The 15958-nt window shown below is 42.4% G+C and overlaps 1 protein-coding gene across 1 annotated transcript in view; it reads left to right on the top strand.

Annotated features, from left to right (window-relative positions):
- The window catches only part of SMARCC1 (SWI/SNF related, matrix associated, actin dependent regulator of chromatin subfamily c member 1), a 131023-nt gene that overhangs the window by 15072 nt on the left and 99993 nt on the right, over window positions 1-15958 (top strand). The window contains exons 4-7 of the mRNA XM_063122327.1: window positions 825-906; window positions 2639-2731; window positions 10476-10545; window positions 15545-15614. Of these exons, the coding sequence (XP_062978397.1) occupies window positions 825-906; window positions 2639-2731; window positions 10476-10545; window positions 15545-15614 (315 nt within the window). The remainder of the gene's footprint in view (window positions 1-824; window positions 907-2638; window positions 2732-10475; window positions 10546-15544; window positions 15615-15958) is intronic.

The raw sequence follows: 15958 nt of genomic DNA, 5'->3' as shown, positions 1-15958 counted from the left end.
AACGCGAGGTCTTCCCTCCTCCGGACTTTACTGTAGGTCTAGCTAAGGCCTAGGTCACTGGTTTTTCTCCCTGCCTTCCATCCCATCTGATTCCACCGATTGCTGGTAATTACATGGTCCATTGCCTAGCTGCGTATTCCTCCCCCACCCCACCCCCACACAAACCAGTAACTTGGGAGTTCCTTGGGATGTACTGCAGGCTAAATCAAGGATGCACAACCTTTTTGGCCCTAAGGCTGCATTGGGAGGCCCCTGAACACTCAACTCACACACCTGGGGATTCCCTTGCTAGAGCTAGCAAAGGAATCCCAGGTGTTTCTCTTACTACCACTAGCAAAGAAAATTCCTTCTTTATCCGATCTCTCATCATACAGAAGAGGTGGAAACCCGAAACAGTGCGATCACTGCAACATATGCAGAGGGAGCGGGTCTAACAGGCTGCCATAAATGGCTTGGCAAGCTGCATATGGCCTGCAGGTCATCCCTGGCCTAATGGCTAACAACTTGCTAAGAACCATGTTTTCTGTATGCTTGTAATATTGGAAGAAATGTATGGCCTTATCGGAGGGCAGAGGAGCGATCACAATCTAGAGGCCTTCAAGAGGCAGCTGGACAACCATCTGTCAGGGATGCTTTAGGGTGGATTCCTACATTAAGCAGGGGGTTGGACTCAATGGCCTTATAGGCCCCTTCCAACTCTACTGTTTTATTCTATATTGCCTTATAATGACCTAAACTGGTAGTGTCTTAATTCCTCATGGTGTTGTGTTGAATTGTAACAAAAATTGCTATTCCAAGTACTGAACATATCTTTTTCTTTGCAGGCGGAGGTTTGATTTGCAGAACCCTTCCCGAATGGATCGAAATGTAGAAATGTTTATGAACATTGAAAAAACATTAGTGCAGGCAAGAATTTTACTCATGATGATCTACATCATTTTGAAACATTTATTGTCTCGGTGTGAAAATGGCTTTTTAGCTTTCATGCTCAATGTGAATATGACCAGCATAGGAATTTCAAGCCTTGTGTGAATATCTGTAGCAATGGGTGCACATTTTTTATCCTGTTAATCTTTCTGTCCCAATAAAAGAATAGACTAGGAAGAGGAAGAGAATGGGAGGGATGCGCTGCATTGAGTGAGGTGTGGTAATGAAACATAAGAGTTCAAGAAAGGAAATACTCAAGCACTTACTTCAAATTATAAAACAGGCTTACCACTTTCAGAACTTATAATTGGCACAAAGCTCTGAAATTTTAATCTTTTTCCCCCTTCATAATAATTTTGCAACGTACATCTTCTTTACCTTTATAGCCACTAAAATAGGAGACAGAAGTACTAAGTCATAGAATCATAGAATAGCAGAGTTGGAAGGGGCCTACAAGGCCATCGAGTCCAACCCCCTGCTCAATGCAGGAATCCACCCTAAATCATCCCTGGCAGAGGGCTGTCCAGCTGCCTCTTGAATTAGCCGTTTTGAAATTACTCTTCAAACTATGGCTTTGGTTGTTGATAATTTAGCAGTAAGCATGCTGGACTCTGATGATGATATTTATTTATATCCTGCCTTTTTCCCAATACTGGGACTCAAGGCAACTTTACAAATTAAAACATGTGCAGTTAAAACATATAAATAGAGATATACAAAAGTTAAAAATATAATTAAACATGCTGCAATATCAAAGCATTTAAAATACAAATAATATTTTTTTAAAATCCAATACATAAACAGCGTATAAGCAGAGGACTCTCTAAAGGCCTGCCAGAACAAAAAAAGTTTTCACTTGCCTCTGGAAGCACGCCAAGGAGGGAGCCAGTCTAGCTTCCCTGGGCAGGGAGTTTCAGAGCCCTGGGGAAGCCACCAAGGAGGCCCTCTCCGGCGTTCCCACCAGGCATACCTGTGAAGGTGGCAGGACCAAGAGAAGGGCCTCCCCTAAAACCTGGGGATCCAAGCTCAGGATTGAATACAGGAGTATACCCAACATGCGAACCTGTGTCTTCAGGGGCAGTGTAACCCCATCCAGCACAAGCCAAATCACTATTTCCTGATCTGCCTTTCGACTGACCAGAAACATCTTTGACTTGTCTGGGTGAAACTTCAGTTTGTTTGCCCTCATCCAGTCCATAACTGCCGACAGACGCAGGTTTAGTACTGAAACAGCTTCCTTGGAATTGGGTGGAAAGGAGAAGTAGAGTTGGGTGTCATCAGTGTACTGGTGGCACCGCACTCCAAATCTCCAGACAACCTCTCCCAATAGTTTCATGTATATGTTAAATAGCATGGGGGACAAAACAGGACCCTGAGGAACTCCAATGGCCAAGGAATCGAACAGGTGTAGCCAATTTTCACCCACCCTACAACCCATGCCTTGCAGTAGGGGTTGGATGAAAATTCACTACGCCCGTCGAGTTCGGACAACGCAGCAACCCATGGTGCGGGTAATCAGGGTAATGTGACTGGCATGCATGGGGGCAGGGGAAACAACCAACGCTGTGTTGTTCCTCCTGGTGATCATCTGAATAACCCCGGCTACCGGGTTTATATGACACGACAGTCCTTTGTGGGTTCCAGTGATAACTAATCATATGTAACTGAATCACTGGCTTAATCTGATTAATTCTTCTATTTCCTCTTCCAGAATAACTGTCTGAGCAGACCAACCATCTACCTCGTTCCAGACATTGAGCTGAAGTTGGCTAATAAGTTAAAGGACATTGTCAAACGTCACCAGGTAACAAGCAAAATGTCCACATCATACATTTAACTCGCCAGGCACTTGACAAGAGGACTCTGCATTTGAGGAACATGATTCCTTGAAAACCGGGGTACCCAATCTGCAGGCCACATGTAGCCCCCATTCCTCTTTGGTGGCTCCCTGAGATATCCAGCCACTGCTTCCAAAAAAAACCCATAGCAAAAAGGGGTGGCAGCAAAAAAGAAGAAGTTCTCTTTGCATTGTATCAGCATCTTCCTACTTCTAGGAAGATGCTCCAGGTGTGGGAACATCTATGGCAGTAACCATAGAGTCCTGTGAGAGTGGGTTCCAGATGTTCTCATAGAATACTAGCTGGGGAACTATGACTCAGTATGTGTTCTCTGACACGACCGACTGTCTGCTGCTAGCAGGAGGCACAGAAATGAACCACTGCATTTAAGACTGAAAGTAAGAGATGTATAGTGCTGGAGCGGTGAAATAAGTAGCATTAACTAACTTGGGAACTGAAAATTACTTTGGTGAATGATGGAAGAATACGGAAAAGGAGTTGTAATTCTAAAAATTGAGGGAGTCCGGGAGAGTGCACTGCACATATCAAAAATTAATTGCCATGAGATATTAAAATCATTAAATGAAATTGCCTACTTTGGTTAAAGATGCATCTGAAGGACTTGTTATTACAAAAACTTAGAGAGCTGAATGTATGCCACTCATATAGAAAGTGGTTATCCATATGAATAACCATATGGATAACCATAGCACTCTTCAAATACTTGAAAGGTTATCACACAGAGAAGGGCCAGGATCTCTTCTCAATCCTCCCAGAGTGCAGGACACGGAATAACGGGCTCAAGTTAAAGGAAGCCAGATTCCGGCTGGACATCAGGAAAAACTTCCTGACTGTTAGAGCAGTACGACAATGGAACCAGTTACCTAGGGAGGTGGTGGGCTCTCCCACACCAGAGACCTTCAAGAGGCAGCTGGACAACCATCTGTCAGGGATGCTTTAGGGTGGATTCCTGCATTGAGCAGGGGGTTGGACTCGATGGCCTTGTAGGCCCCTTCCAACTCTGCTATTCTATGATTCTATGATCATCTAGGAAAAAGAGAAATTGTGGCAATCATTTCTTAAGGGTTGAAATCGCCTTTAATTAATTTCCATGGGATGCAGCGGAGTGTGTGTGTGCGCGCACACACACTGTACATGTGTGTTGCACGCAAGCAAGCACGTGTGGGGACCCAGGCCTCCCACGTGGCCCTGGATATAGCCCTTAGGGTTTTAAAAGGCACGTTCTTAAAAACAAGCACTATCAGAAAGGGGTGGGCTTGAGCCAACAGAAGGCTTTACAGAAGAGGAGGAGGTAGCTTGCTTGACTCTATGGTGTAAATTTGGCTCTGTGCTTTTTCTGTTTTGTATATCTCTCACTGCGAAAAATGCAAGCAGGTATCGCAGTAGATGAAAGGGAGTTCACAGGTGCAAAGTGATCTTATTAGGGTGTAAGGATGGGATTCTCTGTAAACCGCCCAGAGAGCCCTGGCTATGGGAGCGGTATATAAGTATAATAAGTATAATAAATAAATAAATGAGGTGCCTAAGAGTGATGCTGCATTCTAACCTGTGGACCCCATTGCTCTATGCCAGAGTGATAGAGCATAAAGTGAGCAGGAGGTGGCAGGTGGTCTTCCTTCTTCGCCCTTGCTGGATGAGCAAAAATATGATTGCCGCAAGGAGAAGCAGCCATGGCTGGTCTTTGTTGGGTTATTGTGCCAGAACTTTTCTCCTTCTGGAACTCTGTTTGTGCTCAGAAACAAACACACATCACGCAGGTCTTACACAGCAGAGCTGGTTTATTTCCTTCAGGCTTCTGTGCAGTCCAAATCAGATCAGTTCAGATCAGCACACTGAGGCATGCACAGAGAGCAGTGATCAGAGAGCAGTGATCAGTTCCATTTTACACAAGTGAGAAACTATATACAGATCTACACAATTCTTATCTACATTACATACAGCTGTGATGAGGCTAACTTAGAATCTTGGCAAGGTTCCCAGAACAGCCTCTATCTCAAGGTAATTGCCCACAGATAGTCTTTCTCTGTTTAACCCTGAGATAGCCATACACACACAATTTTAATGACTAAGCAAGTATTTCTTTCATATACTTAACAGTCCTCCTCTTGCGCATGTTGTTTAAATTGTGTTACAATCTGAGACCCAGCTTTAAAACATCTCTTTGTGTTTTACCATTGAACGTTCCACCTGTCCTTTCTCATTTTGTTTTACTTTGAATACCCATTTACAGGTAATGGCTTTACGACCTTCAGGTAAAGGTACTAGCTCCCACGTTTCATTTTTTTCCATTGCTCTGATTTCCTCTGACATTGCTTCATGCCAGCCCTGAGCTTCTGTAGGTTCCATCTCCTGAATTTCCTCAAATGAAGTAGGTTCATAGGCTATTAGTAAAGCTCTATGAGAAACCTGTTTGCTTTGGTATTCATCTGAATAACGAATTGGAGCTTTGCGTTCCCTTTCTGGTCGCTTTGGCATAGTTACAGGCATAGTTTCCTCCTCTACAGTTTCTTCCCCCTCTCTCTCTTGCTGAGATTGTTCAGGAATTTCTTCTGTTTCTACAGCTTTCTGTTCTACAGGCAAACTTACATACTGTTTTGTTTCCTGCATTTGTTCATGAAAAACTACATCTCTGCTCACAATTACACTTTTGTGATATGGAGACCACAAACGATAGCCTTTTGTTTGTGTATCATATCCCAACAGTTTACATTCCAAACCTCTTTGAGCTAGTTTTCCTGGTCTGTTTTCTTTCTGAATATGAACAAAACATTTACTTCCAAAAACCCTTATATGTGACACTCTAGGTTTTCTTTTGTAAAACATTTCATATGGAGTTTTTTCATGTACAGAGTGGTAAAGCCTGTTTAACAAATAATTTGAGGTGGACAAAGCTTCTGCCCAGAACAGATTAGACAATCCTGACTCTTTCAATAGAGCTCTTAACATGTTCTGCAAGGTTCTGTTTTTCCTTTCTGCAACTCCATTTTGAAATGGTGAATATGGAGCAGTAAGGTCATGTTGTATACCCTCATCACTGAGGAATTTTTTAAATTGGTTGCTAAGAAATTCACCTCCCCGGTCCGTTCTTAGATTAGCTATAGGTTCTTTAAATCTATTTTTACTCCACTTAACAAACGCTTTGAACTTTCCAAAAGTTTCACTCTTCTGTTTTAACACATACACAAATCCAAATCTACTGTAATCATCAACAATAGACAAGAAAAATCTGTTTCCTCCTTGACTTGTCTCAAAAGGACCTGCAAGATCTGCATGAATTAATTCAAAAATTCTTTTTGTTGTTCTCTCACTATGTTTTGGAATGTTTGACTTATGACACTTGGTTTCACTGCATACATTACATTCTACATAGTTAGAACATGGTTTGATTTTCTGTACAAGTATTAATCACATACAAAGATTCTTTCATTATTCCCTGCACACACACCTTGTTTCCCTGTTTTATAGTACAATTTTCTTCAGTAAAACAAACCTCATACCCCATTTCTGTTAACTGAAACACACTTAGAAGGTTTGTTTCTAATTCTGGTACATATAAAACACTTTGTAGTTCAACTCCCAGACAATCAAAATATACATTACCCACACCACAAATCTGGATTTTTGTTCCATTTGCAAGGGTAACACACTTTTGCTCTGAAGTAGAAGTTTCCAAGGTTACAAATGAAAGTTTGTCTTTTGCCATACTTATTGAAGCCCCAGAGTCCAAAAACCAAGGATTCATTGTCTCTTTGACTCTTGCTAGAAGACACTTCTTTGTTGATTCAGCTTCATTCATGTTGTTTTCTTCTCTCCACTTTGCTGTCGACTGCTTTTTCTTCTTATTATTGTTGCAATCCCGCCGTAAATGTTCCGTGGAATCACAATTAAAGCATTTCCTTGCCTTTAATGCAGCCACCACATCAGAAGATTTATGGCTTTGTTGAAATTCAGCCACAGGATGTTTAAGGCTCTGTTGTTTTGAAGCTTGTCTTCTTTCATAGGTTTCCAGTAGTTTTCCAGCTACATACTCGAGGGTTAAATTTTTCTCCTCTTGACTTTCCATCATGGTGACAACCGCGTCGTACGATGAATCAAGACTTGACAAAATCACATAGACTTGGTGTATAGTTGTAAACTCCATCCCTCGTGCCCTGAGTTGATTGAAGATTTCTCTCATGCTTTTCAAATGGTTTGACATAGACTCCCCTGGTTTCAGCTTTATTCCATAGTTTCCGGGTTAGAATTACTTTACTGCCCGCTGTTTCTCTTTGATATACAGCTTGTAGCGCATTCCAGCACTCTTTTGATGTATTCAAAAACTGAATGAAGGAAATTTGAGAGTCTTCCACAGCTAATGCAATAACTGCCATTGCTTTTGCATCGTCCTTAAACCATTTAGCATTCTGTGGATCTGCTCTATCTGGTGGATCCTCTGTGACTACATACCACAGTTCAGCCTGAATCAGATACATTTGCATTTTGTAAGACCATAATGCATAGTTAGAGTCATTCAGCTTTTCCAACAATTGATGCAAACCAGACATATTAGCTCCTGCCATTTCCTCTGCTTTAGGAATTGGTATCTCACCGTCCTCCTGCTCAGAGTCCTCCTCAGAGTCAGCCGACTGAGATTTTTCCTCACTTTGCAGCACTGGCTTTAGCTTGATGTCTTCCTCCATCAACAGTTTTCTGTTTTAGCAGACTCCTGGTTCTGGTTCTGATACTGCACCGTTCCCACCAAGTTCTGGTTCTTCTGCCTGGGTTAGGCTGGCGTAGGCTTCCTGGACTGGACTGGGCCCATAACCTTTGTTGGGTTATTGTGCCAGAACTTTTCTCCTTCTGGAACTCTGTTTGTGCTCAGAAACAAACACACATCACGCAGGTCTTACACAGCAGAGCTGGTTTATTTCCTTCAGGCTTCTGTGCAGTCCAAATCAGATCAGTTCAGATCAGCACACTGAGGCATGCACAGAGAGCAGTGATCAGAGAGCAGTGATCAGTTCCATTTTACACAAGTGAGAAACTATATACAGATCTACACAATTCTTATCTACATTACATACAGCTGTGATGAGGCTAACTTAGAATCTTGGCAAGGTTCCCAGAACAGCCTCTATCTCAAGGTAATTGCCCACAGATAGACTTTCTCTGTTTAACCCTGAGATAGCCATACACACACAATTTTAATGACTAAGCAAGTATTTCTTTCATATACTTAACAGTCTTTACCGTTGCTGGAGAGGGCCCCTGAAGGCACCTTGCCCAGTGGCCCACTGGAGCGAGCACTACGGTTAGGTCTCCATCACAATGGGAAATTTCAGCCCATGCTTTATGACCCCGAGTGTGTGTGTGGAGTGTACCTATGCCTTGTTTAGCTGTGTGAATTTGAAGAGGCCCTTTCCGCACCTTCCAGAGTAGATTCATGGGCGGCTGCAGGGGAGACATGAGAGCGAGAGAGAGCGCTATGTTGTGTGAGTGGACTTATGCTTTGCTATGTTGGATTCCACCACCAGTCACCAATAGGCACACTGACCAATGCTGGTATCACTGGAGTCTCTGTTCTTACTGTTGGTAGAAGGCAGGGCTAAGAATGGATTATCGGCTTAAGCCTGTTGTGCTTATATAACCTCTGAAATTTACAGTGGATTGCAAGTTGTGGAGTGGAGTGTCAGGGCCCTGAATTAGAAGTCAGTGCTTGTCTTCTACAGCCTTGTTAAAGACATGTAGTGATATGTCCTCTCAGTTTACAACTGCAGTATTCAATAAAAAAAATGTTCCCGGTAGGGGTATAAAAGATGCTCTGAAGGACAGGAAACAGTTTATTTGTTAAACACAGAACCATGTAAGGTGTGTCATGTGCACACAACAATGTCATTCTTCTTTTATAAGTTTTCCATATCTTGAGAAATGGCTAGATAAAGTTGATTTAGCTGATACCAATAGAACACATTTGTTTCAAACAATACTTGCCATCTAAACTAAATTGTTGGCATAAAAAATGTTTATAAGATCCAGTTGGAAACCCCCCCACAAAACTGGAGTCTTTTTCTTCTTCTTGACATGCTTCCCAAAGCAGGTGACAGCTTAAACAAAATAAGTAACGCAAACACTTGAATATACAATACTAAAATAAGTATTGGTGGTTCCACCTAGACCCATCCTCCGATTGGAGTCCACCAGGGGAAGAGCCTTCAGCGTGGTGGCGCCCCTCCTGTGGAACTCCCTGCCTCTGGAGGTCAGGCAGGCGCCAACTTTGTATTCCTTTCGGCGCCACCTGAAAACATCATTATTCCAGGAAGCCTTTCCTTAATGACCAGCCACGGTTCACTGTACATTTTGCTTTTTTAAAAATCTATTTTAAAGTGTTTTATTCCGTTTTTATTTTCATTTTATCTTGTACACCGCTCTGAAGTTTTCAATGGGGAGCGGTATATAAATACTGTAAATAAATAAATAAGTCTGCCATTGGGAAGACTAGGAAATAAAACTGAGTGAGTGGGTTCGAATGACACAGTAGTCAACGGTTGATTAAATATCAACCGTTGACTGTTGTGTTGTCTGTTGGGGGGAACCACACCACGATGGGTTATTTTCAAGAAATAACACAAATAATCAGTGGTGTGCAGAGTTGACTGTCTGCACAACCGTTGGTTATTGTGCTGTCTGTCGGGCTCTGTTGACTATTTCACATGCCTGCAGAGTCACGAGGCGAGAGCAGTCGGGACCCCTGCTGTTCTTGCCCAGTGGGGCTCTATAGGCATGTGAAATAATCCCATCCCGGCCGGGAAGCGTGTGGGGTACCCCAGCACGACATGCTAGTAGTCGTCTGTGGAGTGATTAACACAGGGTTGACTATTGTGTCGTTTGAACGCGGCCAGAGTCAAGTGAGACTTTGAAAACACTCCGTTTCATATAATGCCTGGATCAGTTCTTGATTGCCCCCTGTTTATTTGCTCAGGTAAATTTATATATGGATATTCTACGTGCTGAAAGAAAATGTATTCTATTCTGCCATTTTCATTATCTGCCGTAGTTTTTCCAGGATTTTCTCTCAGTAACCAATATTTTTTGTAAGATTGAAAGATGAGCTAGGAATAGCATGAATAAATTGGGAGCTGGCCATGAGTTCTGCTCCCCAGAGGTGGTTCTTCTCAAAGCGTCCCAGACTTGGGTGGCTTTCACTGGGGCTTAAACCTAGTCTGAGTAGTTTAAAGCTATACCTTTTATTCTTCGTTAAGCTCCTGAAATGTTTGTAGCTCATGTGAGAGAAAAATAATATTTTTTTGATGCAAGATAAGTCAAGAAAGTAACAAGTTAGCAAAATTGCGATAGAGACATGGAAGTCATCCGTCAGAACACGTATTTTGCCCCTTTGTTTCTAAGGCTGCGGCAGCTCTGCCCTGTTCCATCAGATATTTCTTCAGATGTTATGTTCCTGTAGCTGCTAACTAGCTTTGCTGCTACTCTGGAGAGCAATTATGTCACTCATGTGTAACTCCTAAAGGCTGCTACTATTTCCATAAGGCACATGAGGACTCAGGGCCAAGAATGGACTTTGTCCAGTGTCATCCAACATCAGGTTGTATTCAGGCTTCAAATCTGGCATGTTCCTGGGAAAGAAAGGTGATTCTTCCTAGGAGTAAATAGATTCCTTTATATATTTCTCATGCGATACCTTCCTTTTCCTAGGGCACAGTCACAGATGACAAATCTAAAGCCACCCACCATATTTATCCTGTTCCTACCTCATTGGATGAAGGTAAAACATTTATTTGTATTTTATATTTTCAACTTTAAAAAATTATGTTGTGAAGATGCCTCAGTGGTCTTTGAACCAGGATAAAGATGTTTGAAATGGCATGTTTTGTATCGGTCCCATTAGTCTTGTGACATGAATACCAAGATTACAAAAAATGATGCTAAGGTGATGCCCTTTGGCACTACATTTTAATGCAGCATAAAAAGCAGAAGCAGGTTGGTCTTTCCCCTGAAGTGGAGGAGATATCCTTGTATGGGTTGCTCCTCCCACTCTGTCTGAGCTGTCATGGCCAGGGACATGTAAAATTAGCAGAATCTGAGAGAGCAGCCGCCCCGTCACAATGCCTGCCACAACTGCATGCGGGTCACTGAAGGCAATCCTCATGCCTCCAGACCCTCTTTGCTTCTAAAACTGCCCTTTTTCTATCTCCTCTTTTCACCTCAGCCTTTCTCCTTAGTTGTCCAAAAAATGTGGAAAATGCAATTACTGGCTATTGAGGTTTACACTGAACTTAATTGACTAATTATGCTGTCAGTATGCATGACACCTCATAGAGAAATATAAGGTAAAAGCAAGTCCTTGCTCCGCACTGCTTACAGATTTAATTTTAGCAGTGGAGGAAGCAATTCTTACGACATGGGAAGTGGCAAAGATAGCAAGATTAATCTGAGCTGTCTTCAGACTTCACTTGGGATGAGGACTGAAGTGTTAGGTCAATGATTTCATAGAAAAGGTGGGGGGGTTAAGTGTGGTGTGAAGAGAAAGGTGTCACAGCATTGCTGAACTTAGAAATGGTTCCATGCATAAGAGACCACAAAGGAGAATGTGGTGGAGGAGTCACTACGAATCTTTTCAAACAGCAGTACCCTTCAAAGTAGCAAATGGAACACCATATGCCTTTAGGTGTCCTGCCTTCCATGTAAGGGCACATTGTTGTATTTTTTTTTACTATAGAAAGGGTATGAATAAATGTTAGGGTATAAATAACATCAGTGGCTGGATGAGAGTTTGCCACAGTATTACAGCGAGTCCTGGTAGTGTGCCCAGTGCTGTACAAAACAGATAGCAATATGTGAGTGAATGGGAGGGGTGGAACGAGGGGAGTTCTGAATTTGCGGAAGGTTTCATTTGGGAGTGGCTTCAGCTGTATGTCGGTGTTTTAAAGTACTTGCTACTCTTGCTGCTATCCCAAGAACTAGGGAGCTTGTACAGCAGATGTATCACCATATCTTGGATGCTGGCAGCCATGTCATATGCTGCTTTTGATGGCTAGAAGCTGAAATTCTTGGAGGCCTTAATGGCATCAAGCATGTAACGAATTCTTCCTTGAAGTTTTGGACCATCTTGCCTCAGGCTCTGAAAAAGAATGGCAACATCCTACTGGGTTTTATCTAGAATTGATTATTATTATTTTTATTATTATTATTATTTATTTATTTATATAGCACCATCAATGTACATGGTGCTGTACAGATAACACAGTAAATAGCAAGACCCTGCCGCATAGGCTTACAATCTAATAAGTTGTAGTAAACACGGCATTATTTGCTTGCCCTGCTCCACAGTGTCTTTACTCAGAGACAAATTCCTTCCGACTCCACTTTACCGTGATTGGGTGTTCATTCCGACATTAATTATGGTCCACGCAAATCCAGAACTGAACTTTTGGAATCCCTAATGTTATTAAATGGTTTGCACATAGCTGTAGGTCTCTCTCTCTCTCTCTCTCTCTCTCTCTCTCTCTCTCTCTCTCTCTCTCTCTGTGTGTGTGTGTGTGTGTGTGTGTGTGTGTGTAAATGTCCCCAGTTCAACTAGATCTGTAAGCTGCTCAGAGAATATATGTTGATAGCCGTACAAGTTTAATCACTGAATAATAGATTGTATTACCACATCAGGATTCCAGTAGATGGCAGCATTTACCTCTGCAGAATGTAGGGCCTCCGGTGCGGTGCCTGGCTGCTTCCTTGCACTGTGCAGGTGTATCGCATTCTGGTGATACCTGTACTAAATTTTCCTGTGCACTGAATTCTTTGTGATCAGTTTTCCTATGTGTTTTATATTGAATATGAGATTAATTGCTCTGTTTAAACAATCGTTTTGTGTAGCTCCTGGAAAAGCTTGAATGAAGCTTAGGTGCTTACCTAAAGTAATCTTTTGTTTTGGTCACGCTTCCATTTCTTCTTTTTGCACGGGCATGAAATAGAGCTGTTGTATCGACAACGTGAAGAATGATGTCCATCTCATCCCCCTGTCCTTGCTGTGTGTGTGTCACAGAGCACCTCTGATTAAGCTTATTCCCATTGAGAGAGTGTAGTTCTTCTCTTTACATCCACCCATCTTCCAGGGGCAGAGGGAAGCTTGTCTATATCCTGGTTCTAGATCATACTTAGCTGATCTGGGCAGGTTTCACTATGTTGTTACGGTATTGCATTTTAAAAAAAAAATTTAGCAACTGGAAAATACTGGTTTTAGTCAGTTAGAAAACTCCTCTTAACCCAAATCTTGCTGTTATCCCCTTAAAAACAGTTGCATATCAAAGCTTTGCTCTCGTGCATTTTATGCAAAAGGTTTTATAATTTTGACGTCAGTTGGCAGAGGGGTTACTTGCTGCTGTCTTTGCAATGGCAAGCTTATTTATTCAGCAGTCCAGACTCTTATGACACCTGCGTGGCCTTGACATTCTGCGGTGTCAGCCTGCTTCTTCCCTCGGGGGAGGACAGAATTTCTCACTTCAAAAATAGCAATTCCTCTTTCTGGGAATGAAGTATCACTTAAAAGCTCAGTTCTGCTTCCTTTATCTGGGAGGAAGAACTATTCCTTTGAACTAGCCTGAGTGCAGATTACAAAAAAAAAAAAAAGTGCTTGGCTGGATATTCGGAGCTGTAATGAAAGAGCAAATGTAGGGAGCAGGCATGGTTCTCAGGCTGAGAAAATCCGGAGCTGGAAAAGGGAAAAGTTGAGGACACGGGTGTCAGGAGGAAGGGGCCATGCAGGCGCAAGGACCCTGAGTAAGGTCACAAATGTGGAAACCCAGCTGGAAACAATCGCTGGTTCTTCCCTGTTGTGGTTCCCTCTCCTCCCTCTGAACTCTCCATGACCTGACGTGCACCCGCTCCACAGGGTATGCTTCCCCCAACTCTGCTCCCCGATCACAAGATTATTGTACTGCAGCTAAAGATATGCAAAGGTGTAGCGGTTCCTTCATTTACCTCAAATGGTTTTGCATTACAAGATTCATAAATACTATTGCTAAAGATATTTCAGAATTTTAAATTGCTGATTAAAAGCATGATTATTATTGATAGAAAGTATTAAAATAATGCCTGCCTTTTGGCATGTTTAAGGCGGGCTGACAAATTAAAAATTGCACAAAAACAATATTCAAAATGCAGTATCCACAGGATCCTACTTAACGTAAAATGCCTTTGACCTTGAAAAGCTGCTGTACTTTTATTTGTTTAGAGTTTACATCCCCCTCAGGAACCTCAATTGGTTAACACAGTGTAAACTCTCAATAAAAACAACTTGAATAAAACATTTCCAAAGTACATTTTAAAATGTGTAACTTGCTGAATTTGATTGAGGGAAGACATGATAGCACTCTTCAAATACTTAAAAGGTTGTCACACAGAGGAGGGCCAGGATCTCTTCTCGATCCTCCCAGAGTGCAGGACACGGAATAACGGGCTCAAGTTAAAGGAAGCCAGATTCCAGCTGCACATCAGGAGAAAATTCCTGACTGTTAGAGCAGTATGACAATGGAACCAGTTACCTAGGGAGGTTGTGGCCTCTCCCACACTAGAGGCCTTCAAGAGGCAGCTGGACAACCCTCTGTCAGGGATGCTTTAGGGTGGATTCCTGCCTTGAGCAGGGGGTTGGACTCGATGGCCTTGTAGGCCCCTTCCAATTCTACTATTCTATGATTCTATGAATAGGATTTCTAGACAAAAAAGTGGGAGGTGAGGTATTGAGATGCAGCTTTGATAAGTGCCTTCATTATAGCAAAAGCAACAGGCATACAATTTCCCACTTATCTCATGACAATTTCTGTAATGAATTTTAACCGGATTTATTAGCTTCATTGGAGTTATTATTGGAGATTCTGTTGCTTCTTGAGAACCAAAGCCTTTGCTTGAATTGTGTGTGATGTTTTATAAGGCTGTTTTTCTCCCTATATCAAAATACTAGAACCCCATGGGTTCATCCCATGAGGAGGATTGGTGGGTGATTCAGGACAGATCAAAGGAAGGAATTCTTCACACAGCACATAGTTAAACTATGGAATTCATTAGCACAAGATGTGATGATGGCCACCAATTTGGATGGCTTTAAAAAGGGGTTGGATAAATTCCCGGAGGAATAGAAGGCTGTCAATGGCTACTAGTGCTGATGGCTATATGCAGGACCAGAGACAGTAAGCCTATATACACCAGTTGCTGGGGAACATGGATGGGAGGGTGCTATTGCACTGTGTCTGTTTGTGGGTCCCTGGTCGACAGCTGGTTGCTACTGTGTAAACAGAATGCTGTGCTAGATGGACCCTTGGTGTGATCCAGCTGGGCTCTTCTTATGTTCTTAAGATAAAGGATTATTGAGAATACTGTAGGAAGCACTAAGGGCTACATCCTGGCAGGCAAGTGCCACAAACCTGTGCCATGCAGTGGCAATATACCTCCTCACCACATGCCTGGGATGTACTCTCTGCCCTTCTTTGGTCCAATGTCAAGTCTGCTGTTTTTTAACCCTTGTACAACCCTTACCCAAAGGCTCAGAAATGAGCTATTTCAGAGTTTCAGCAGCCCTTATCTGTTAATTCTACTTGCTGTTTGCCCTGAACCCTCTGTAGTTGGATATTCTATTAAGGAAATTGATCTCTGATGCAGCCTCTTGTTAACCTTCCTTGAGATGACAAAAGTAAATGTTCTTCTGATGCTTGTAAGGTTGGAGTGACTTTAACCAGATCATTTTCTGTCTATGATGGCATTTATTTCTTTTGCAGAAGAGTGGCTAAGACCTGTGATGAAAAAAGACAAGCAGGTTCTTGTGCATTGGGGCTATTTCCCAGACAGGTAATGACAAGGACTGTCGTTTTTTCAGATATTGCCCCCCTTGCTTGTTAGAAAGAAGGAAGGAATAAGGTTTCTGGCTGTACTGAGATTTGGCCAGAAAACTGGCATGGTCCATCCATTGTTAGAGCAATGAAATATCCTGATATCTGAAAACACAAGGGTTGGTTCAGAGGTAACAGCAAACTGTTGTTTGTATTAAACCATCGGGGGCCTAGGGTTGGCAACTCTGGAACAAGTTGCTTCAACATCCCCAACCTATGGTTTGCAACAACACCATCAAACTGTGCTGTACAAACCTGGTTCACTCTGTGATTTCAGAGCCCGGTTTGGCAGATGTTCACAAA

Source organism: Elgaria multicarinata, chromosome 1 (assembly GCF_023053635.1).
Source record: "Elgaria multicarinata webbii isolate HBS135686 ecotype San Diego chromosome 1, rElgMul1.1.pri, whole genome shotgun sequence".
Lineage (NCBI taxonomy): Eukaryota > Metazoa > Chordata > Lepidosauria > Squamata > Anguidae > Elgaria > Elgaria multicarinata.
Note: the sequence above shows the minus strand (reverse complement) of the source record. Positions and strands in the feature narration are given on the sequence as shown.